The sequence below is a fragment of the Dendropsophus ebraccatus genome, chromosome 6 (genome assembly GCF_027789765.1).
Source record: "Dendropsophus ebraccatus isolate aDenEbr1 chromosome 6, aDenEbr1.pat, whole genome shotgun sequence".
Lineage (NCBI taxonomy): Eukaryota > Metazoa > Chordata > Amphibia > Anura > Hylidae > Dendropsophus > Dendropsophus ebraccatus.
Genome location: NC_091459.1, coordinates 76134541 through 76161027, shown reverse-complemented (window position 1 = coordinate 76161027; position 26487 = coordinate 76134541). Strand labels below are relative to the sequence as shown.

The 26487-nt window shown below is 40.2% G+C and overlaps 1 protein-coding gene across 1 annotated transcript in view; it reads left to right on the top strand.

The window, feature by feature from the left end:
- FNDC3B (fibronectin type III domain containing 3B) overlaps positions 1–26487 on the top strand; it is a 247626-nt gene that overhangs the window by 205821 nt on the left and 15318 nt on the right. The window contains exons 22-23 of the mRNA XM_069975184.1: positions 4919–5199; positions 12343–12555. Coding sequence (XP_069831285.1) covers positions 4919–5199; positions 12343–12555 — 494 coding nt within the window. The remainder of the gene's footprint in view (positions 1–4918; positions 5200–12342; positions 12556–26487) is intronic.

Below are 26487 nucleotides of genomic sequence, written 5' to 3'. Positions count from 1 at the left end.
TAATTTTTTGATATTTAAAGTGACACTGTCACCCCCTATTTGCATTTTGACTGCTCTAAACAGGTGTAAAAGGTAAATGTTACAGATTTCATTACTTATTTTATATCACACCTCATGGTGCTTGTTCTGGTAAAAAGTCGTTTTTATCACCTGTGGATTGGTATATGTGGGCGGCCTATGTGCCACATCGCTCCGCCCCTAGCACCTTTAGCCCCGCCCCATCTGACATTATCACCGCATAGGCCACGCCCCCTCAGTGGCCATTGGTGTGGGACAATCTAGGGGGGGTGGGGCCTAGAGCTTTAGGCTGGCCCTTCCAATGGCTAATGGGGGGTGGGGCCTATGTGCAGATGATGTCACGGATGGAGGTGGGGCTAAGTGGCGCTAGGGGCGGAGCGATGTGGCACATAGGCTGCGAGGCCCCACCCACATATACCAATCCACAGGTGATAAAAACTACTTTTTACCAGAACAAACACCATGAGGTGTAAATATAAAATAAGTAATGAAAGGCTGTAACATTTACCCTTTACATCTGTGGAGAGCAGTCAAAATGCAAATAGGGGGGGACAGTGTCACTTTAAGGCTTACTTGCATTTAGTTTTCATTGAAAATAGCTTACTACTTTTGTATACAGTTAATCTGCAGAACTATGTGTAGTCATAGTTACAGAATGCAGGCAATCCCTTTATATAGTTTAAACAGTTATGTACTGCTCTGTATACGCTTTCTTTCCTCTTGCTAGTGTTATCTTTATATACATAGTAGAAAAAAAACTAAGATTTTTAGAAATGGTTACTTTTCCTTTTAAACTTTAGCAATAAGAATTTTAAACAATCACCTTATTATTTTTAATAGACATCTTCCACATGTAATGTAATAGTTATTTTGAGTCACGCCATGGCATTTCCTTTGGACATGACATACCTAAGGACTTGTGATTTAGTTTACTTTTACGTTCACTTAATCAAAGTTTACCTTTGGACAAGTTGGGGCCACAGAATTTTGTATCGTACAAGCTATTTTTCTTCTCAGCATGCAGTTTTAGTGATTGATCCTTTAGCTCAGATGTCACGCAGCAGGCTGTGGTGAGTGAGAAGAACCATCTCGGCAGTAGCTGCCTTAAAGATAATTGAGTTCTCTTACAGTCTTCTGTACTACTGTATAATATCAGGAACTATGTGAAAATTGCTAGAAGAGGTGAAAAAGATTAGGAACAGAAAAGTGCAATGTCAGGGATGGGATTTCCACCCTAATAGAAATGAACAAAGGTAAAAAAATGTAAAAAAAAGTCTGAGTCGGCCCCCAACTGATTAGGTTACCCATAGGGAACCTTGGGAGACGACAATGTTTTCTGAATAATAAAGTGTATATTTTACTACATTATTTAAGGTGAATAAGGATTAAAAGCTGTGGCTTTCTAAATTTAGCATAGAGAACCACATAAAAATTAAAGGAATTATCTAAGGTTAGGAAACCATAGCTGCTTTCTTCCAGAAACAGCACCACCCCAATCTCAGTTTGTGTGTAGTACTGCAGCTCAGTTCCACTGAAGTGAATGGAGCAAAGTTGTAATACCACACACAACCTTGAAGCAGGGGTGGCTTTGTTTGTGGAAGAAAGCAACTATGTTTTTTTTTTTTTAATCTTGGAGAACCCCTTTAACCCCTTTACTAAAAACACTCCCCTCTTTAACCTTATTTAGTCCTTTAACATACTTAAAGGTTTCAATCATGTCCCCCCTTTCCCTTCTTTCCTCCAGACTATACAGATTCAAATCCTTAAGTCTTTCCTGATATGGTTTATGCCTCACACCCTCCACCATTTTTGTAGTCCGTCTTTGGACCCGTTCTATTTTATCAATGTCCTTTTTTAGATGAGGTCTCCAGAACTGGACACAGCATTCCAGATGTGGTGTCACCAGAGCTCTATACAGCGGGTGTTTGGCTGAGCAGGACTGAGTGGAGCTGGGCCGGGTTACATACTCACAGCAGAATGAAAATTCCGCTGCGGATATGTGACCCATTGAACGTCACACTACCAGGATCCGCAGTAGATTTCATTGGAAAATCACTGTGTGAAATCCGCTGTGATTCCGGTACGTGTGAAGTCACCCATAGAGAGATTTATCAAACCTTGTGCAAAGGAACAATAATGGAGTTGCAACTAAACTTTTTGCACAAAGTTTGATAAATCTCCCCACATAGGATCATACAGACAACACAAACAGAAATGATGGCATCTCACCTAAATTCTGGTGAGGCCAGAAGATAGCAGCAGCTTGGGGTAAAGGAGAAAGAGAGGAGCCGGAGACCGCTGCTTCTCATTATGGAGGTGTCGAACTTCTGGAGTGCGAGTTGTGGACTGGACAGGATGATGGCATTGTGGGTAGTGGACTGGACAAGATCATGGCATTGTTCTCATATAATATAATATGATGCAGTACACAGGTGGAAGGAGACTATTTTTAAGGAATGTCCATTTCCTGCATTATAATATACCTATATTACTGTAAATGTCTTATTGGTCACATGATTGTGATCTCCATTTGTTCTGGATTTTTTTTTTTTCCTGATATAATGTATACTATGTCCAGCCTGCAGTGCTGTGCAATGTACCAGTATGTCACCTCTGATGTGCACTACACACCAGCCTTGATCCATTCATCCATCCATCCGAGGTGGCATACTGGTACATTACACAGGCTGCACATAGTTTACATGACATAAGCATCAATACAAAACAAATGGTGATCACAATCCTGTGACTTATAGGACATGTACAGAAGTCTATTATAATGGGACTTAAATTGCATATTGTGCAGTGAATAGTGAATGTAGGAACAGACAATACAAGTAGTCACCCTCCACCTGTGCACACAGCAGTCCAGGCACTTATGGGTTAATTCCTATCCCCTCCCCCTCCCCTGCATTCAGGCTCCATCTCTTCCTCACATGAACCTTCTGCTGTAACACGATGCAGTCGGGACTCTGAGGAAAAGGAGGAAGGGAACCTGGAGACAGGGCTGGGAAAAGGCTGCCATGCCTCCAGACTCCCCTCCTGTCAGTGCCCCCTGTGCTCCCAGCACATTACAGCAGCAGGTTCAGGTGAACAAGAAAAGGAGTACTGAGTGCAGGGGAAGGGGATAGGCGTCCTGTATTCCGCTCCCCAGCCTCCCTGCAGCACTCACCACACACTCTGCTCTCCCCTGCTCCACAGCCGTGTGCCCCGCCCCCTCTCTGGACTCTGGCAGTGCTCCTCCTCCTCCAGCTCTCTCTTTGCCATGTGCTGATGCCCTCTACAGACAGCCCACTACAGATGTGGTAAGGCAGTCTGCAAAAGCAATAGCAGACAGCACTAACCTGCTGACACTTCAATGGGCCCCTGCCTGAGTGGGCCCAGAAGCGTCCCCCCCCCATCCTAATTTCGCTACTAGCTGTTGGTTTTCACCAGAAAACCAGGGTTGGACTGGCTGCAGCAGGGCTCACAGGTGGAACCAGAGCAATAGTCACAGACTACAGCAGCCATGGGCAGTAATAGCTTGGACTGCAGACTAGGGTTAAAGTGCAGAAGCCCCAACAAGCAAGCCTTTTCAAGGTGCAGATATTTAAAGTGCAAGCCTGACTGTGCATAGCCACTTAAGGGTGCACAGCCCTTTTACATTTCCCTTAGTCATCGTACGCGCACCCTAGGGGGTGCAGGGGGCTGAGAGCAGGAGCGTGGCAGAGTAAGGCACCCTGCTGGGCCAAAGGGTAGGCGGCATTGGGCCCTAGCTTATGGGCTCCAGCATCCACCATGAGTGGTGACCGAGAGGAGCAGGTGTGGTGGCGGCCTGGGTCACTGGTCTTCACCATCAGTGTCCTCCCTTGGTGTCGCTGGTGTCCCCCGCTGACTGCTGAGCCTCCATTTCTGAGTGGACCTCATCTCTGACTCAGACGGGGCAGACTTGTGGCCAGTGATTGGCTAAGCTGGCTGTCATTCCCGAGACCAGTTCACCTCTGAAATGGCGGCTCTGTAGTCAGCGAGGGACACCAACAACACCAAGGGAGGGCACAGAGGGAGCGTGGAAAGGTAAAGATAACATGTTTATTGTTTTACATGCACCAGCAGCAATCTATTAAAAAATACTGAATGCAAGACATTGCTTAATGCAAGCAATAAATTTTTTTGTCGTACATATGAAATGTTTGTGTTTAAAAGAATTACACAAACTTGGCTCTGGATTTTTTTTTTTTTTTTAAAGGGGTAAAGTTTTAGGGGTCTGACCTTTGGAATCACAAGACCTGAGGAGAATTGTCTCTTAAAATAATGGAGTACAAAGCATCTACATAGAGTTTAAGTATGATTTGTAAAAACAGGATAAACTTGTAAACCACTAAGCCATTGTATATCTATTTAAATGTACCATTTCTTTAGATGTGAATGTCTGGGAAATCTCACCAGTACCTCAGTAATTCCTATCGCAGACATTTATTGCATATTAACAGGATGTGCTCTAGAACCTGTACCCAAATACAGAATTGTGTCCATCTATATGGGGAGGTGGCCACTGTCCTCTACACTCAGGCATGGTCCTAGCAGAGAAGTGGAAGTGTCCACTTTATAGAAGTAAATGGGAGTTATAGAAACCACATAGCTCAGTAAATGCTGCTGCCTACATAACTCCGATTCACTTATATGAGAAGTATTATGGACTACAGTGAGCTTGGCTGTTTCCCTAATCCTGACACCTCTCACTTTAGACCCTGCCCTAGACCCAGTTCCTAGAGACAGGTGGGGGTCCCACATCTATCAAACATATTTGCATATGTTGTATAAGGACATAAATCTTTACAATAACTAATTACAAAAATGCAGAATGCTACACTAAATGAAAAGCCTTTAGGTGCATTACACATATTTTTTTCTCTCTTTACAGGCAGTAAATTTATCTGGAGTTGGAGCATTCAGTGATCTAGTGAGCTGCAAGACGCCAGCTTCTGTCCCTGATGCAGTGCCTAATCTTTATGTGATAGATGGAGCCCATCTAGAATCATGTACAATGCTCTCATCAGTGTGCTTACTACTGAGCTGGGAGGAACCGTGCTGCAATGGATCAGAAATCATAGCGTATCACATAAACCTGGGTGAGAATACCATCTCAGTAGAGAATGTAACCAGCTACGTCATTGAGGATCTGGAGCCAGAAGCAAACTACCAGTATGTGGCATTTTATTTCTGCTTAAGATAATGCTCTGAAGCGATTGTTATATTCTGAACACATGTTCATTGAGGGGTGTCTACAGATGAAGATCATTTACACTTTATTATTTTGTTTATTTCTTACATTTCTTTGTGTTGACTCTTGCTATACAAATATGTTTTACTGTTACAAGTGTATCTAAGGCTTTCTCAAGACATTGCAGCATTTTTAGTGGTACCGTGTTTCCTTGAAAATAAGATCCCCTACTAAAATAAGACACCACAACTACCCTACCCTCTACCCTAAAGTAAGGCATCCCCCAGAAAATAGGGCACCCCCCGAAAGTAAGGCCCCCACCCGGGACTCACCTAATCTCCTCATGGAGCTTCACTGCTGGTGCCGCAGGCAGCTTGGTCCACGGCCCCCATGTCCTCCACTCATTGTAACGCACGCTGCCGCCTGTCACACCGACACATCCTGCTGCATGCTGACACCCGTCCCCCAAGGATGTGAGTGTGTGAGGGGAGGTCCGGGGGGATGTCTTATTTCTCTCTCCCCGGCATAAAGTCATACCCCGAAAATAAGACTGTGGGGGACATTTATCAAACTTGTGTAAAGTAGAATTGCCTTAGTTGCCCCTAGCAACCAATCAGATTCCACCCTTCATTCCTCACAGATTCTTTGGAAAATGAAAGGTGGAATCTGATTGGTTGCTAGGGGCAACTAAGACAATTCTACTTTACACCAGTTTGATAAATCTCCATCATAATGCCTGTTTTTGAGTAAAAATTAATATAAGGCACTGTCTTATTTTCAGGGAAACACAGAAGTTTTTAAAAAGCTACCAAATACAGCACCGATCACAGTCTACCTGAAAATGTGCAGTCTGGTCCCATTCTTGAGGATAGAGACAAAGGATTAATTTTGATGGTAAATGGTAATTGTGGATACTGGGAAACTGCTCTCATTCTAACCATCAGACGAAGATAGTTTTAGTAAAGAGAGAGTTGTGAAGGCTACAGGGGATGTAATAGAGCGCAGTAATACATGGAGTGCTTAGGTCCTCCACAGGGTGAGCAGCTTACCACTCCAACCCATCTTTGACAACATTACGTCATAGTAGCTCATACGGAAAGGGCTCTTACTGAGACAACCTCTTCAACTATCAAACTAATCTATCTATCAAATTGAGACATCAGTCACTTGTGATTTGTTTCTGTAAAAAAAAACATATGGAACTACGTCTGCTGCAAATTTGCAGAACTACCAATTGACATTTGTATATCTGGCCACTGTGGTAAAGAAGAAAACTCTGTGAATCCAGCTTGATATTTATGCACATTATTTCCCTCATTTACTAAAGGTTGTCTTGTTTGGTCATTTAGAAAACAAGCTATAACAAAGAAGACAAGTATTCGTGATCTCTATTTTATTTTCCGTTCATTTGCCGTCAATTTTAATTCTTAATTCAAGGACCAGATTAAATTACCCAGCTTTACTCCTGGAGTCTGGTTGTCTCCAGCATAAATGAAAAACTGTCTGTGCTGCAGCCATGAAGGTTGCGGCAATGATCTCAGGGTTATATAGGAAGATTGCTATTGTGGTGATAAAGTAAATGTCTACTGCAATGCTAACTGATGCACTGCTATGGAAAAGACACGGCTTGCATTAAGCAATAGGGTGAGTGAACATATCAGTCAGGCCTGCATAATACCTGTCATGACCTTTCTAGGCAAGAACAATCCATCTCTTTTAGGGCCCTCTGACAAGTGACTGTACAGTACATCTACTATACTATTTGCTCTATGAAAATACAGTAAACCTTAAAAAGAAAAAACAATAACTATATATTACACAGAATGAGTTCCCAAAAGATAACAGCTATTACATAATAACATAGTTAATAAGGTTGAAATAAGGTTGCAATAAGACAAGAGTCCATCAGGTTCAACCTAGAGAAACCCTACTGGGTAGATCCAGAGACAGGCAAAAACCCCTATTACCCTGTATTAATAAAAAAAAAAAATGTAATCTGATCACATAGAATGACAAGGTGACAGTGGTACTTTTCATTTTTGCAAAGATAGTCAAGTAAAATCTAATGGGTAGTTCTACCTGGAATCAAAACCAATTTGCATTATTTTTAAATATAAAATACTAATTTATTGCTGTCCACATACGAACATGTTTTTATTGAAATTGTTTATTTAGAAAGTATTTTGGTGAAAAGCAAATGAAAAAAATAAACCGTAAAGAACCTTACTTTACTTACTTCTTCCGCTGTGCGATGGTGTGTATATTCACCGGCGATGATCGGTGTCCTGACACGGCTTTGTTCCAGTCCAGCAGTGCTGTTCAAATCCTGTGCGCATTTACGTTGCCGCTCTTCTGACCCCTCTTCTGTCTTCATGTCAATTGAAGGCCAGAAGTCACACTCTCTCATAGAGAATGCATTGGAAAGCGTCACTTCCGGCCTTCAATCGACATGGAGAAAGAAGAGGCACAGGACCGGAACGAAGTTGAACCGTGGGACATCGATCAACACTGGTGAGTATACGTGCCAGTGCACAGCAGGGGGACAAAAAAATATTCTGGAGTGCTTCTTTAACATTATAACTTGAGGGACAATTGATATTGCACTTGGTCTATATTTTACTATACTATAGTAAGATATCAGCTCTGAACCCTTTCTCCAGAAACAACCTTAAATGTCATGCAAGTAAGGAAGCGAGGAGGCAAGCAATGCTGTGGCACTTAAAGTGAATTTTAAAAGGAATTCATTGACCAAGTACATACACTGGTATTTCTAATTTACATTCAATTTTTATCATTTCAAGGTTGTGTGCAGCTCATTGTGAGTAGGAACCGATAGGGTCCCTTTAGGTTTGTTGAGTTTTTTTAAATCGTTTTTGTTACTGAAAACTAACCACATTTATATTAAAGCCTTAAAGGGGTTATCCAGTGCTACAAAAATATGTCCGCTTTTGCACCACTCTTGTCTCCAGTTTGGGTGGGGTTTAAAACTCAGTTTCACTGAAGTAAATGGAGCTAAATTGTAAACCACACCTGAACTGGAGACAAGAGTGGTGCAAAAGTGGCCATGTTTTTGTAGCGCTGGATAACCCCTTTAAGTTAAACCTGTAAGCAGCTTTTTACTGACTAAAGTAAAAGCAGCGTACAACAGGGCTTCTACCCTGATTCAAGAGATATACAGTGGTGTCTTGGATTACGAGCATAATTCGTTGGATTACGAGCATAATTACAGCACAGCCCCGGAACGAATTATGCTCGTAATCCAAATCCACTCTTAAACCAAAGCAAATTTTCCCATAAGACGTAATAGAAATGCAGAATTTGGTTCCACAGCCCAAAAATAATGATTTATTATTCTAAATAACATGTAAAACGAAACAAACATTCAGAAACAGCAAAATATGTAATGATATAAGTTACTGTGCAGTAATGGAGAGGATGGGAAACATGAGCTGACAGAGACTACAGGGAGCATGAAGGAATGAGCAGGACAGATGTGGGCACAGTGTAGCAGCACTCTCTGTCTGGGAAGAGAGGGGTTACAGCTATGGAGAGATTACCTCACAGTCCTGTCCCCTGATGCAAGCCCCAGCCTGAAGTGGATATGGTATGTTTTGGAAGGTGAGGGAGACTTCCTGGGTCAGAGTACAGTGCTTTAGACCTTGCTGTGCAGACCATGCCCCTCCTCCTCTCGTGTTCCCATCCAGTACAGGGAGCTCTTAAACCAAAGCAATGCTCTTAAACCAAGTCACAATTTTGAAAAACTGTGAGCTCTTAAACCAAGGTACCACTTTAACACTTTTTTCAGTCTGTCGCTCTATATTTGCTCCTTATATCTAAAACTTGTATCTTGGCGCTGGATTGACTGACTGAAATAAGAGTTATATCTCCTAATTCAAGGTAAGAAGCCCTATTTTACATTACCTATATTTTAATCAGCAAAAAGCTGCTGACCAGTCTGTTTTAAGTGACCTTTTGCTTGGAATACACTTCTGGACATCCCTGAATTTCATGTTTTAGATGAGTCTTGGATATCATCTACTATATCGGTTGACTGTCCTGTATGTTCTGTACTCCTCTTGGGTTATTGTGTGAGCAGTGAATGGGTTAATTTTCTGGGAATGATCATATCAATTCATTCTCATGTCATCCTGTCGATGATTAATTCACTGGTGAGATATTTTTCTGGTCTAGGAGCACTGGCGAGACTGCAAATAGAATTCTCATTGCCATGTTTATGTTATTAGGTCAGGAGTAGTATTTGTCATGTATTTAGGCCATATTTTAGAGTTCAGAAGTTTGCAGGGTTTTAGCAGCAACTAACCGATCTCCAGCAGTTTATGTTTAGAAGCGACACTGGGAAAATAATAAGAAGAATGTTCTAACCAAAATATGGCAATAAAGCTATAAAACATGTTAATAAATCTCTCAGAAACAATATTAGGGTCATTTCTGACAGCCATATGCTGAACACAGTGTATCTTTTCTTTTACACTCTTACTACTATGGGCTTAGTGTGTATAATCACTAGTCAGTCCTTCTTGAAGGAATGTCCCTATGTACACTATGCCCTGATCTTCCCACAGTGGGCACTCATTTTATTAAAGATACTCCTTAAAGCGTCTCTGTACTTACAATCTGACCCCCCAAACCACTTGTACGGCAGGTGATGCAGTTATTGTCCTAAAAAAATACTTTTAAACTTGAAGCCCTGTGCCCAACGGGAGTACCTGTGCCCTAACTTTGCACAACCTCTCTGTCCCTTCTCCCCACCCTCTTCATCATGCTCCAGGCATATTGCCTCCTATTCCCCACCTGTGGCAGCCTGTCACATGGGCTGGATCGTTAAGGACATGTGCAATGTTCAGCATAAAGAAAATGTTTCAGTGGCATTCCTAATGGTGAAGAGGGTGGGGAGGAGGGACGGAGGGGTTCAAATACTCCCGTTGTGCACGGGCTTCAGGTTTAAAAGTATTTTTTAGGACAATTACTGCATCACCTGCTGAACGGACCACAGGACAGATCTTGGATTAAAAACAGCTATCCAAAGGTACAAGTGGTTTGGGGGGGGGGTCAGATCGTGGGTACAGAGTCGCTTTAAAGAAACCTAAATATATCACAGTTCCAGACATGGAAATAACAGAAAAAAACACAATGTAGTACTGTACAGTAACCAGAAAACATATAGTGTAATGACAAATCAGTGTTTAAAGAAGACCAAACCATCATAGGTAAAATAAGTGGAAGTGTTCAAAGAGTTTCCAATAGAAGTAACACCATCAGGAGAACTTAAAAGAGAAGTCCCATGAAATTGAAAAAGGCAGGAAGGCATGGGGGTGCAAGAACATAATAAACAAAGTATACTTACCCACCCCTGTAGCGCCACTTCCAGGTCTCACTGAGAGCCATCGGCTTTCATTTGCATCCAGCATTCAGGTATGCCACATACCTGGCTCCTCTAGCCGCAACGTTGTGGCTGTACCAGGGACGTGTACTATGGACTCAAACCCTGGTACCATATAACAACTCTGTGTGAACAAAGAAATAGACTTGAATAGACTGAGGAGTTAAGTGTGTGACTAAGATGAAAGAGAAGAAACAGACCTGCATTATATGACTTGTAATTGTTCAAAGTGAAAAAACTATGTTACTTATGTAAATATCTGTCCGGTAAGTGAGCCCAGCTGGAACCAAAAGGGAGCGTCTGGCAGAGATTGTAATGAGGGAGGCCAAAATTCTGTGAGGCGCCCCCACAGACTGTTAACACAAACCTGTCAATATGTACAATACTAAAGGTCCCCATACACTTTATACTTTTATTGGTTGTCAGTATAAGATGTATGGGGCTCTCCTGACACTCCACCGACAGATGATCTTCTTTGTTCTCAGACAGGGAAGCTGCAGCCAGGTAAGTCTGACTGTGGCTTAAAGGGGTTATCCAGCGCTACAAAAACTAGGCCAATTTCTTCCAGCGACAACACGACTCTTGTCTCCAGTTTAGGTGCAGTTTGCAATTAAGCTCCATTCACTTAAATGGAACAGAGTTGCAAAACCCCACCCAACCTGGGGACAAAACTGACCATGTTTTTGTAGTGCTGGATAACCCCTTTAACCTTTTGCTCCCCATAGAGAACACAGGAACACTCGGCTGTTCTGAACATTTCTGTGTATGGTGAGGATGGGAGAGATTACTGCCAGTTACTGAAGGTGTTTGGCCACCTTAAGACAAATCAGCCCCTGAAAGAGATCCACTTTAAACTTAGATACTATTTAACATGTGGTTGCCTGGTAAATAATTTGTCTAAAGCTGCAGATTGTTCTGCCTATTATAATATAATATATAGAATAAAAACATTTCTGCAATTATTGGGCAGCTGGCTAGGTAGTTACATCAGTAACTTGTTGAAGCCTAAACTAGAATAATGCCTGTTATTATTATACATATTGTTTACCATGTTTAATATAAGGTTTCAATTTTCATTAAATCCTAGAACAATAATTCATTTTTTAAATCTTTTAGTGAAGAAAATTCTCCTCTGACATCACATTTGATGAGACTTAAGCAAATGTAGACTCAGTTGTACATGTGGACTTTACATTAAATTAATTATTGCCATTTACTGTAAACCTCATCTAAACAGTTTATATTGTCTCTGTTCCGGGACTCAAATATTGTTTATGTGCTACATTGATTTACCATAGTCATTAGGCTTCATTAGGCTTCTTCCCCAAGTACAGTTTTTGCTATGGGACCCCATGAATCACCCCCTCCCATACACACACTCACCTGGCCTGGTACAGTCCCCTGGTGTTCACTCATTTGCAGGGAAACTGGGACAGAGAGCGGCCTCAGGCCTCCAGCCACAAAAAAAGCTAGCAGGGTTAAAGCCAATGGCTTCTTGCTCTGTCAGTAAGAGCTCACAAACGCTCACAGTTAAAGGGCCAGATGCCAGTCCGGACCTATGGGCCCTGTAGCAGTGGTGTGGTCTGTCTTCATGGTAGTTACAACACTGAATGATACTTTATGCAAAGTAAAGTATAAAAAATGTAGTCAAACATTATAATATGCTGACTTTACTAACACTATATTTTCTTTTGTCTTTTTTTTGTTTTGTTTTGTTTTTCAGAATTCGAATTCAAGCAGTGAATGAAATTGGAGCTGGGCCCTTTAGTGAAACAATCCATGTAAAGACAAACCCTCTTCCACCACTGCCTCCTCGGCTCGAGTGTGCAGCTGCTGGACCTCAGAGCCTGAAACTGAAGTGGGGAGAAAGTGGAACAAAGTTTCAAACATCTGATGATGTCATCTTCATCCTTCAAATAGAAGATAAAAATAAAAGGTACATTTCCAGCTATTTCTGGCAGTTTTTATCGTTATTACTTGCTGTATTTTGTCCTCTTCATCTATTATAGCCATCATTATGTTTGATAATAGATGTAGTTGTCCATATTCTGGCCACTTCATCATGCTCGGTGTGCTGGGACTTTTCCATAACAACAAGGTTTTTCCATCCTGTTCATACACAAGAGTGAACATTTTTTCCACACCATGTATTTTCCCACAAATTCATTAACAAGGGACCAGTTGATTCCCCTGAGATGTTTTTTGTTTGTTTTTTCCAGTTTAATTCTTGTGAAAAACATATATATGATTTATTTATTTTTTTTAACCAAAAAACTTGTGCGTGCCATCTTAAATTTGAATAGCAGATGCAGCCATGGTCATCTTCTTTCCTTCTCAGTTGCTGTACATTTCTGTACATTTTTTGTAACTTTCTCCAGATCTGTGCCTTAACATAATCCTGTCTCTGAGCTTTACAGGCAGTTTTTCTTCCTCATGGCTTGATATTTGCGCCAATATACATAGTCAGCGGGGATGTCCTATATAGACAGGGCTGTGTCTTTATAAATCATGTTCGATCAACTGAATTTGCCACAGTTGACTCCAATGAAGGTAGTGAACATCTCAAAGATGACTAATGTTTTAATGAAGTACTAAAGTTTTCTTTTTTTTTTTTTTAGCATAAGAACTCACCATACTGTTATTAACACTGTGAGAAATTAATATACAGTTTAAAACATACTACATACAATAGTAATAATATTAATTTGAATAGGGCCAACAGATTCCACAGCGCTTATTTTCATCTTCACTGGTTCCCGGGCAATATATTTTTAAAAACTTAAGGAGATTAACTTTATACTTGACATACAGTAAGTTATTGTTCCAACAAATGTTTACAAATAAATCTTTCAATTTATAACTCACTACATCAAAATTCAAGGGTCAAAATTCGAAGTTTGCATACATTAACTTACCTGTGTCATTAACCTAGAAAATTCCAGAAAGTGATGTCTTGGCTTTCAAAGCCTCTGATTCACATTGTGTGAGGTTATTTTAAGTGTATCTGTGGCAGGATTTTAATATCTGTTTTTATGGCCAACTTGTCTCTTTGCTTGAAATAATAACATAGGTGGAAATTTATCAACAGCTTTTAAATAAGGTTTGATGCAAAATTGTCACACACTTTTGAGAAATTACTTATTTGTGCAAACATGTGACATTCTTTGTGTTTTGGGCAAAAATTTGGTAGAATTGTGCAGACATTGACAGTGTTGCAAAACAACTTGTGACTTTTCTTTACACTAGTTAATGCTAAAAAAAAGACATGTGTTCATTTAGTTCAGCCTATAACCCTATAATGTTAATCCTGAGCAAGGCAGAAAAAAAACAGCAAATTTTCATAATTTTAGGCAGGCAAATTCTTACCTTCTCCAACCCTTCTCCAGAATCTACAGACTATAACCTGTATGTTGTTGCATTCTAGAAATGTATCCAACCCCTTTTGAAAAGACTAGAGATAAGCGAATTTACAGAGAAAAGCTGGATCCAGTCCTGGGAAACTAATAGAAGTTTCCCCAGGATTGGATCCAGATTTTCCAGACACCTAGGTAGGAGCGGCACAGACTTTAACGGCAGCAGGCTAATAAGCTTACCGCAAAGCTAATGAAGCAATATGCTTAATTTTTACTGTAAGTTTACTAATCTCAAGAAAGACCTTAGTATCACCCTCTAATATATTTATACATAGATATCAGGTCACCCCTCAGTCATGTTTTTTGTAAACTACATTTTCAATAATCCTTCTATATGTTTGTTACTCTGAAGGCAAATCTTTAAACCCTCTCAAGCTTTAATATGTAATTTTTTGTTTACTGGGTTCTAAAACTGTACACAATATTGTATGTGTGGTCTGACTAGTAATCTCTAGTAATGTCTTTGCACCATATGATCTTATTTGCCTTGGCAGCAGCTGCCTGACACTGGTTGCTACAGTAAAAATTACTGTCAACTAAAATCCCTGTGTCCTTTTCCATGTCAGTTGTAGCCAGTGTTTTCCCATGTAGTGTGGCCTGGATTGTTCCTTCCACGTGATAACCTTACATTTGTCAGTGTTGAACCTCATCTGCAGTTACTTTGCCTAAGCATCCAACTTATCTAGATTAATTTTTGTACTATACTTTTTCTGTTAAAGGGAAACTGTCAGCAGGTTAGAAGCATCTAGCCTGCTGATATGTCCCTATATAGCGCAAGGAGCAATGAGATTGAAGGGAATATTCCTACCTTCCTGCTCAGCACCATTTTCTGAATATTTGTAGGCAATTTCAAATGCAAATGAGGCTGTTTGGAGCACTGGGGTGGGGCTAGGCGTGAATATTTTTTGGGAGGGGTGAGATGCATTAGTGCACAGATGGTGGTAGTCCCACCCCCAGTGCAATAAACAGCCTTATTTACTTACAAATTTCCCCAAACCATCGGCTAGTGGGACATATCCCAACCTACTGATAGTCTCCCTTTAACCACATTACACAACTTAGTATCAACTGTACAAATGAATAGTTTACTCTGCACTGTTAAATGTATTAAAGAGAATCTAAAGGACCTATAGTTCATACATCATACATAATATAATTTGACTAGGGGTTCACACTTAAAAACACCTTAGAAGAGTTTGTCTACTAACATAAACCAGTCTATTAATGTTTTTATCTGTTATCAATAAAGGATGCTTTACCTGAGATCCTCCTAGTCATAAAGTCTTTTCCACACAAATTGAAATACCATTGACTTAATTGTCTAGGTTGGTTTATTGATGAACAAATACTAAAATCAGATGGTTCTTGGCAAGATTGATACTCTGGCAGTAAGGAGGCTAAAGAGAGGTGTCTTTTAATGACGGATTAGTGGTCTTTGTCATGAGTGTGTCATTAGCACCTACTGCCCAGCCCATGTGACTTGGGAAAGTACGGAATAAGGTCCTGATTGTTACTTACCCTTAACTGAGAATCATTTCACTAAAGAGCATACAGTAAAGAACCCTCTTCTTATATTAGTCATATTATTAAAAAAAAAGCGTCAGCAGTGTCTTTGGGTCCCCTGCTGAACAATCCCAATGCCAGTTTTTAGACTCATCTTGGCAGTAACAGCCTGCTTTGCCAACCAGTGTGCAGGCTTTCGCTGCCGAGACGATATGCTACAGGAGGACACCGAGGGAGCTTGGGGAGGAAGAATATCATGTTTCTTATGTTGTATGGAAGGGCAGCAATATATCAAATGTTTTTCATTGCCAGAGTACACCTTAAAAAAAAACAAGGCAGCCAGTGCTGCTATTATTTATTTGTTTTTAAAGTGCCCTTAATTCCAGAGCGCTATACAAGCAATAAGGGGTGACAAACTGAACGTTACAAAATCAAAACACGTTACATGAATAAGGTAAATGGCCGACTGGTACATTGGGATTATAAATCAGTACTAAAGGGGTAGTTCACCAATTTTTCTTTCTTTAAAATAAACTTGTGCCAGAGATTTGTAATTTACTTTTATTTAAATAACTCAAACTTTTAACATGTCATAGAGATATGTCAAAAGTTTTAATCAGTCCGGGTCTGAGTATTCAGACCCGTACTGATTGTGAAAGCGAGCACATCTCCCCGCTCTGTGTCATGTGATATCAGTCGGGCTCCATAGACTTACATAGGCAATCAGATGGAGCTTGTTCTCCTGATCGGTACAGGTCGGAATACTCAGACCGGGACTGATCAAAACTTTTTCAAAATGACAGTGACACTTTAACTGTTAGATGTAAATCACAAGTGAACTTAAAGCGACTCTGTACTCACAATCTGACCCCCCCAAAACCACTTGTACCTTCGGATAGCTGCTTTTAATCCGTTCAGCAGGTGATGCAGTTATTGTCCTAAAAAACTACTTTTAAACTTGCAGCCTTATGCCCAAGGGGAGTATCTGTGCCCTAACTTTGCACCACCCCTCCGTCCCTCCTTCCTGCCCTCTTCATCATTAGGAATGCTACTGGAACATTTTCTCCTGTCTGAACACTGCACAGGTGCTTAACGATCCAGCCCATGTGCCGGGCTGACACAGGTGGGGAATAGGAGACAATCTGCCTGGAGCATTCCTAAAGATAAGGAGGGACAGCGAAGTTGTGCCAGCCTAATGCATACACAATCTAGGCCACGCCTGTTGGGTACGGGGCTGCCAGTTTAAAAGTTGTTTTTTAGGACAATGACTGCATCACCTGCCGAACGGATCGCAGGACAGATCTTGAATTAAAAGCAGCTATCTGACGGTACAAGCTGTTTGGGGGAGTCAGATTGTGGGCACAGAGTAGCTTTAAATGTCTTCTGTTGATTTTACATGTTATAATGTTCTTTTTTGTGTTTTTTTTTTTTTGGCTGTTCACACTGAAAAATGTATAGGCCATGTAGTTCATTATAATAGAAGAACTGTACACTGTGACATTTCCCACACCCCACCACATCAAGAAAAACCGACTCGTTCTTTAGAATGCAAAGCAGAAGCCAAAAAGCTTAGAACCTTGGGCATTCTTGACTACATGACGCAGTGTACATTTTATTTCTTATAGACTAAACATTCCTGTCCTAGATATACTGCAAAATTTTGGGCTCGATAGGTACACAGCTTTCACTATTCCTGTACACTGTTTGGGAGACTTTTTTTTTTTTTTTTTCATCCTGTCCCCATACAAAGCTGCTCATACACATTTATTAAAAAATCAGTTTTCTCTAAAATGTGTATTCTGTGCTATTGTATAAAATAGTGCAACCTGTTTTGGTTTAAAGGTTCAATCCTAAGTTTATTTAGCATCTTGTGTTTTGTACATGCACAGATTATTATTATTTTTTTTTGCTTCTTGACCTTTCTTTAAAACACAGTTATGTAAATCACATTGGATATAAGCAATGTTAGCGGCTACTCTTCTGCCTCGCTAATTGATGTAATTGTCGGCACTGATGCCTAGAACCAGATCTCTGTTTCCATTCATAATTAACTAACAATTAATTTATGATAGCTCATGTTGAGTTCTCTAGTATGAGTCTATGGTGCATGAATGGTGGTGAATACTGAGAGAGTTTACAGAGTGTGCATGATATTGGATGCGATGTGTCTTTGGGTGACACCGCAATGATTTATAAGCTTGCTTTGGCAGAGTGGTCATATATTTTCATCTAGTTTTTTTTCTGAATAATTGTTGCAGCAATTGATGATATGAGGCAAACATATAAATTTACAGAATTTCAGGACTTTCACATTGAAAATAACATCATTGGTTACATTAACAAGACCCCAGATTTCTTGAACAATTACAGATACAGTGGTACCTCGGTTTTCAAACTGCTTGGAACAGTATTGAAGTACAGTAATACCACGATATTCAAACAAAAATTTTACTGAAAGTAACGTTCAGAATTCAAACTTTGCTCGGTATCTGAACATTTTTGAGAGCGTGGATGGTGGGTTGTACCTGGTGAGTTTGGCATTGGTGAGGCTTCACATACAGTACAGTACTGTATAAGACTGCTGGAGTACATATACAGCACAGTAGTAGTACAGTCAGTGCACCACCATCTCCCATCCTGTACAGTACTGTATAAGACTGCTGAAGTGAATATACATGACAGTAGTAGTACAGTCAGTGCAACACAATCTCCCATCCTGTACAGTACTGTATAAGACTGCTGAAGTGCAGATACAGTACAGTAGTAGTACAGTCAGTGCACCACCATCTCCCATCTGTTACAGTGCTGGGATGGGGGACTCTATACAGTACAGGAGGAGTGATGAGTTATTGACTACTGTACTATAATTGCAGGTTTTGTTGAACATTTCTTGTATATAATGCACTGTACAGTATAGTGTAGTTTTGTACTGAAGTGGTTATACTGGACACTTTTCAATGTAATTTAGTATTGTAGGTAATTATTGGTGGGTGCTGGAAACAATAAAACACATTTACATGACATTATTTCCTATGGGAAAACACTACTCAGTTTTCAAACTGCCTTCCGGAACCAAGTTTGTGAACCGAGGTACCACTGTACATGGAGAACATTACTCACCTGGCTGCCATATCTCCACAGAAATGGACCAGCTTCACCATGACTGCGCCGTTCTATCCGTGGGTCATATTAAAAAGGATGTACCTGATGGTTCATCTTCTTTAATACCTCTCGGCCATCAAATGCTTAGTCCAGCAGTTGGGGATAACATCCATACTGTTCAATGTAAGCTAGTTTTTGGTACATACTAGGTTGCCCTTTGAAAAAAAAGTTTCCTTAATGTTAATGTTTGAATAAAGCTTGCCTTGTGGCTCAGGGGGTTTTCGGAGAAGTCTCCCTCCAATGGGCCTGCAGATTATAGAGTAGGATTTTATCACAGCCTTCAATGTTGGACATGCAAACAGGTGCTGAGAATCAGTTGTGTAGAGCTGAAAGGACAGTGTGACATGTTTTATTCTATGTTTAATAATAAATCACAAGAGGAAATACTGCTTCCTGTTATTGTTTACAGAACAGATCACTTAGTCGTTCATGTATTTGTGTATTAGTGGGATTATCTGTGTAAAATGTCTTCATTCACCGCTTCATTGGAAAGTATGGGATTTGTAATCAAGTGGGGTCTTTGCTGGAAAAACCTATTTACTTCAGTGGGTTTTATGACAACAATCACAGCTTGTCATATTGCTAAGACACCCGGCAATCACCTCTAATCTAAAGGCCCTATTCCACGGAACGATTATCGTCCGTATTCGGCCGATATCGGCCGCTACGGACGATAATCGTCCCGTGGAATAGAGTGCAACGATCAGCCGACATCGTTCATGTCGGCTGATCGTTGCAGTTGCTTGTTTTTCAACATGTTAAAAAACAAGTGACTGATACAGCAACGATCTGCTGCCGTCGCTCCGTTGAATAGGAGCATCGACAGCAGACGCTGCTGTATCCTATGGGCTGCCCGGACGATCAGCGATCCTCCGAGCAGCCCCCCCCCCCCCCGCAGCTCCCTGCCGCCCCTCCTGCACTCACCCGCTCGCTGCTGCCGCGTTGAATAGCGGCAGCAGCGAGCGGGGAACGAGGAGCAAACGAGCGCCGAGAGCGCTCGTTTGCTCCTCTATACGACCCGTGAAGTAGGGGCTTAATTTGTGTAACACCACTACAGGGGTAAAAAAAAGTATTACACAGCTATGGAGATGAAGAGTCTGGAGTGCTACCCTCTCTATTGTCTTATAGATTCCCTTTATTCAGAATATTAAAATATAGAAACTTCATAAAATTATAGCTAAGTTCCATTTGTGAACTGAAGAAGTACATGGTTGCATGTTTAAAATAAAAAAAACCACACCCAAAGCCGCACAAAAACTGCATTCAGTGTAAATTAGTGCCAACCAGTTCAAAACCATATCAGATCCTCAGTACATCTAAGCCATTGACCTATAAGTCAATAGGCTATCAATTCAGATTAATGTTGTTCTGACCAAAAAGCAAACACTAGAATAGTACTAAGGTGGAACACTAGTACACATTCAAAACGATTTGTTTGGAGGAAAAGGGCCATGAACAGTATGTAACTGCGGGGCTGCCCCTCAATGTAAAATGATGGATATATAGAACATTATACATTTATTTTAATAGTTATGTTACAAAATAATCTAACTTTATTAAAGCAATGAATTTAGAAAAATAAAAATTGTTACTCTCTGGAGTACCCCTTTTAAAAGTCTTGACCAGAGTATGAAAACCAGTTGAGATGCAGTGGCATGACCTAGAGAGGGCTGTGCATGCAAGCTATCCTAGAAATACTGATAGACTAAAACATAGAAATTAAGAGAAAAATGGGGCAAAATTCCTCCTCAAAAGTGTGTGGATATTATTTGCGTCTACAGGAAAGGTTTGACGAAACTATGTAAAGTGCTGTGAAATCAGTTGGCGTTATACAAATAAAAGCATTATTGTTTGGTGGATATGATTGCTGCCAAAAAGTTTCTACAGGTTATTAAATTTGAGGGTTCACATTGTTTTCTCCCTGCACTGTTGATGTTTACTCAATAATAGATACAAATAATGGTGCGTTTACACAGGCAGATTTATCTGACCAATTTTGGAAGCCAAAGTCAGGAATGGACTTGAAAAGACAGGGAATCTCAGTCTTTCCTTTATGACCTGCACCCTGTTTATAGTCTGTTCCTGGCTTTGGCTTAAAAAATCTGTCAGATAAATCTCACTGTGTAAAAGCACCATAAGTGTATTAACTTAGGGTCCATTTACACAGAAAGATTATTTGACAGATAATCTGCCAAAGATTTGAAGCCAAAACCAGGAATGGATTTAAAAAGAGAAGAAATCTCAGGCTTTCCTTTATGACCTGATCTCTGTGTATAGTCTGTTTTTGGTTTTGGCTTCAAATCTTTGGCAGATAATCTGTCAGATAATCTTTCTGTGTAAATGGACCCTTAGATTACATTTTATTTGTCTTTAATTCATAAGGGTCACTTGCTAATTGATGCTCATCTGCGTCCTTGCATTGCCCCATACAAATCAGACCATATTTTAATTGTTATCCGTGGAGAATTCCAGCTTATTCCAAAGCTTTTACATACAACTATTGCACATAGAGAGCAGCATTTCTAGAACTTGTTCTATACTAGAAGCCTTTAGATTTTCTTATGGGAACTTCAACTAGTTGTTAAGTAAATCTAGTCAAGAAAAACATAATACTCAGCACTGTAGAATTACATCAGTATATTTGGAACTATTTAAAAAAAAATGCAAAAATAACTTCTTTGAGTGTTTGAAAGTGGTGGTGGAGAGTATCAGGGTGAGAGCATCATGAAAAGCAAATTTCCTATATCCACAGCAAACTCCAGGGGGGAGACATTTACCTATACAACAAATGTCCTCTGCTTCTTGGTATTGCAGGGTAATCCTGAAAAGTTTGCTGCTGTGCTAAGTTTGTCTTATTGTTTGTATCTTACTCTCAATGTATAACCTGCTATGAAGCTATACCTCCTATACTACTTACCTGTAGACATTTATGTAACCTGGCATCTCCCCAGAAATAGGGACCAGAGCCACCTTCACCTACAGAGTTCTCCTGTATTCCTTTAAGTGATCGCTCTGAATACGCAAATCTCTTTTGACCAAGGCCAGACACTCTAGTTACTAGACAGGTGTTTGGACTCATTTGGGTATACCTAGCAAGTTATTTGTATGCAGTACTAATTCATTAAAGGGGTAGTGCGGCGCTAAAAAATTATTCACAGAATAACACACATTACAAAGTTATACAACTTTGTAATGTATGTTATGTGTGTGAATCGCCCCCTTCCCGCGTCCCACCACCCCCGCCCGTGTACCCGGAAGTGTGTGGTGCATTATACATTACCTGATCCGTGTCGAGGGCCGAATCCCTGCCGCCGTCCCCGCGGCTGCGTCACCAGCTGCTCAGCCACGATTGGCTGAGCATAACTGTGCTCAGCCAATCGCGGCTGAGCACAGTTGTGACGCGGCGGAGGGGGGATGGCGGCAGGGATTCGGCCGTGCGTCCGAAGATGACGTTTGGCACAAAATGGCGGCCGTCCCTCGACACGGATCAGGTAATGTATAATGCACCACACACTTCCGGGTACACGGGCGGGGGTGGTGGGACACGGGAAGGGGGCGATTCACACACATAACATACATTACAAAGTTGTATTACTTTGTAATGTGTGTTATTCTGTGAATAATTTTTTAGCGCCGCACTACCCCTTTAAGTTGCCAAGTAATTCTCTAAATGGGAAGCTTTCCTTAGTGTTTCTCAAAACTTTTCTATGAATTTCTATTTTATGCTGCTGTCCCTTTAAATAACATACAATCCCTCAACACATCTCGTCTGGCAGCACAAATGCCAATAGTGATACATCGGCATGACTGAACTTTGATATATGGAGTGAAATTTTGGCTTGGAGTGAGAGTTATAAACACTGAAAGATTAATGTTGTTATTTAACAAGGTGACACTATTATCTCCCGGTTGGTCTCAGACGGACTCATAGGCAGGGCTGTTTATTTCATTTTCACTGAAGAGACAATTTGAATATTTCAATGACAGTATTTACACAGCTTATTTAGGAAAGTGCCAGAGCAAATTTGTTTGATGAAATATTTTGATATTATTGTACTGTATATTTATCATATGAAGAAATACTTGTAGAGATCATTCTGAGGCATGATGCCATTTTTAACATCACAAAAAGGGAATGACGTATTATTGACATAAAACAATATAGATAATGGCGAATTTTATATAACGCGAAGGAGAATATAAAAAAAACGTTTAGTAGCATACCATTAGCAATGGTTATTCTGAAAGGATTCAATGAAATCAGTGCTATAATTGCTAATACATGTAGATTTTACATTATACAGAGTTACAACTTGATCTGTTGGGGTCCACAATTATATGATTGTCTTTGAACGTCCTTGTCATTTAGTCATGGGGTCTCTCAGTCTTCCGATCTGCAGTTATAGTAAAACATATCAAGTGTGTGGTGTCAGTCACAAGAGCAGCAGTATCCATAAATATAGCCCTGATTGGAGATAGGTGATCATTGATCTATAGAACGGATAAGGCAGATGTCTGATATTTAAATGTAAAATCTTGTGTACATAGGAAAGATTTTCTTTACACTGTATATCAAAAAGCTTATAAAAAATCCTATGATTCCTACAAAGCAGGTTCTTAACTTGTAAGTACCATCATGTTCTTGGTGTTCCATCATTTGTTCCTGCATTCAAGGACAGATATAGAAATATATAGATCTGTATTAATATATACAAAATATTCTGTGGGCTTTAAGTAAATCTTGACGGCTCTTGTCACAAGAAAATAAGTGGGAGAAAACTCACTGTGACATTAATGCATACGTCTTTAATCGGCTTTTATGTTAAATGTTCTGCAATTTCAGAACAGAACATGACTTAAGTGGTTTGCAAGGGACACGGGTTTGCATCTTGCAGTTTTTCGCTACATTGGTTTTTTACGTAAACCAATTGTACATTGTTTGTTGTTGCCTTTTCATGTGTCTTTCAGGGACTTGGGGTTGTGCAGAATCCAATAGCCTATCGGTTTTATTAACTCCTATCACTAAAACCTTATATCTTAATTTTACCAAATAATTAGACTTTAATTATATTTTTTGTTACACATTTTATTTAATTTTTTTTAAAGCTGCAGTGTATCATGGATCATAAGATACAACATCCTTTTTTTTTTGTTGTTGTATGGGCTGCTTATGAGAAATCAGTGTCCCACTGTGGACAAAAATAGAAGATGCTGTGTACTTAAAATACAAGTAAAAAATACAGAGGGAGCCTAAAAATGATCCTGGAAATTGTCAGATTGCTGTCACTTAGTGGGAATGCAATATCTATCTATTATCCATGCAGTGACCTCCGTAGTATCAGCGAGGTCTAGAATACATATAGAATACATAAACCACATAACCGCATAAACCACAAAGAGATCATTCACACGTAACGTAAAAAAAAACCAAAAAACTATAAAATATAAATGCCAGAAAAAAATGCATGCATGGAAAAAAGCCATGCGCCACACTGACGTCTTTATGTTTTTTCTTTTTTTGGCCTGAAAAACGCCACACAAAAATGTGGGTGAGGGCACCCTAAAGGTTAGATTGGTTTGAGGCCAGGACTCTGTGAGGCCACTTAGATTCTTCCACACCAAACTCCCCAAACTCTAAAGGGGTTGTCCATGATCACAAAAAGCACTGCTACTTCCTTGAAAAACTGCACCGCCCCTGTCATCAGGTTGTGTGTGGTATTACAGTACAGCTCCATTCACTTCAGTGTAACTAAGTTGCAAAACCACATCCAAATCAACTAGCCTGCCTTAAAATGCTAAGAAACAGCCTCATCCCATTATTGTTTCACCACCAAATTTTATTGTTGGTGCTATGCATTCTGGTAGGTAGCTTGAAATGTTTCTAAAAATAGTTGTTTTCTGACAATGTGATCAGTAGTTGCTACTAATAGACTTGAACTGCTGAGAGGGGCCAGTGTTCTACATTTGGTACAGACGTAAATTTTTATGTAAAGTTAATGTAATGTTTAGTGATCAAATAAACGTGTTAACTCCTGTACTGCTTTGTGTAAATTTAAAGGGGTTATCCAGTGCTACAAAAGCATGCCCACTTTCTTTCAGAGACAACATGACTCTTGTCTCCAGTTCAGGTGTGGTTTGCAATTAAGCTCCATTCACTTCAATGGAACTGAGCAGCAAGACTCCGCCCAAGCTGGAGACAAGAGTGGGGATTTCTCTGGAAGAAAGTGGCCATGTTTTTGTAGTGCTGGATAACCCCTTTAAGTACTATGCGCACTTTTGTGTATGTTGTGTATGCATGGAGCTGTAGTTGGCATGGTGTCCATTCACAAAGACCCTTGGGTATGTTAGTAGCCTTTAGATTCTTATCCCTTAGAGCAGCGGGCCAATTTCAATTTTTGCGTTTTTGTTTTTTTCCTTCTTGTGCTTAAAAGGCCATAGCAGTTGCATTTTATTTTTACCTAGAAACCCGCATGAGCCTTTTATTTTTTGCACCACTAATTGTACTTTGCAATGACAGGCTGAATTTTTTCATAAAGTACACTGCAAAAGCAGGAAAAAATTTAATGTGTGGTGAAATTGAAAAAAAAACTTTTTTTATTTGGAGGGTTTTTGTTCTTACGCTATTGCCTTGGGGTAAGACTTTCTTGTTATATGTTCCTCAAGTTGTTACAATTACAACAATGTGTAACATGTATAACTTTTATATTATGTGATGGCTTTTAAAAAAATCAAACCATTGTTAACAAATATATGTTCCTTTAAAACCGCTCCATTCCCAGGCTTATAACGCTTTTATCCTTTGATCTATGGGGCTGCGTGAGGTGTCATTTTTTGCGCTATGAAGTGTTCTTTCTATCAGTACCTTGATTGCGCATATGCGACTTTTTGATCGCTTTTTATTACAATTTTTCTGGATTTAATGCGACCAAAAATGTGCAATTTTGCACTTGGAGATTTTTTGCGCTTAGGCTAGGTTCACACTGCGTTTTCAGCATCCGTTTAACGGATCCGTTTTTTTTAACGTCCAGAAAAATAGGGTCAGCAACGTTTTTTGGTCCGTTTTGGTCAGCCAAAAAAAAACGGATCAGTTTTTTTTAATAATGGAAGTCAATGGAAAAACGGATGCACACAAATGAATCCGTTTTTTGCAATCCGTTTTTCATGCGTTTTTTGCAAAAAACGGATGTGTTAAACGGATGCTGAAAACGCAGTGTGTACCTAGCCTTACACTGTTTACCATGCGAGATCAGGGATGTGATAAATTAATATTTTGGGCGATTACGCACACGGTGATAACAAACATGTTTATACATGTTTATAACATGGGAAAAGGGGGTGATTCAAAGGGGGCTGCAGTATGTATTCAGATGCAGCTGTCAACTTTAACAGCTGCATCTGAATATTTAATTAGCAGGTGATCAGACCATGCCCGCTAATAGCTGCGGACCCGGGCTACATGCACCACCCGCGACCGCGGCGGTTCAGAGCAGGACCAGCACGCGGCCCCACTCTGAACACCCCTAGGCGGCCCAGAACGTATGGGTATGCCCAGGGTCGTCTAGGGGTTAAAGGTCATTGTTGCTTTGATTAATAAATCTTGCATTTTTCCTTTATTTCATAATCTGAGGATTCATACTATCTCATCTGTTTTATCAATGTCGTATAGGGAAAGAAAATTGCAAATTCAGGGCTTTTCGTTACAGTCTAAGAATTTCTGCGGAAATTCTGATGCAATCCCCACCACGGACTCCGCCTGCCTCACACTCTCAATGTTATGTATAAAAGTGCCT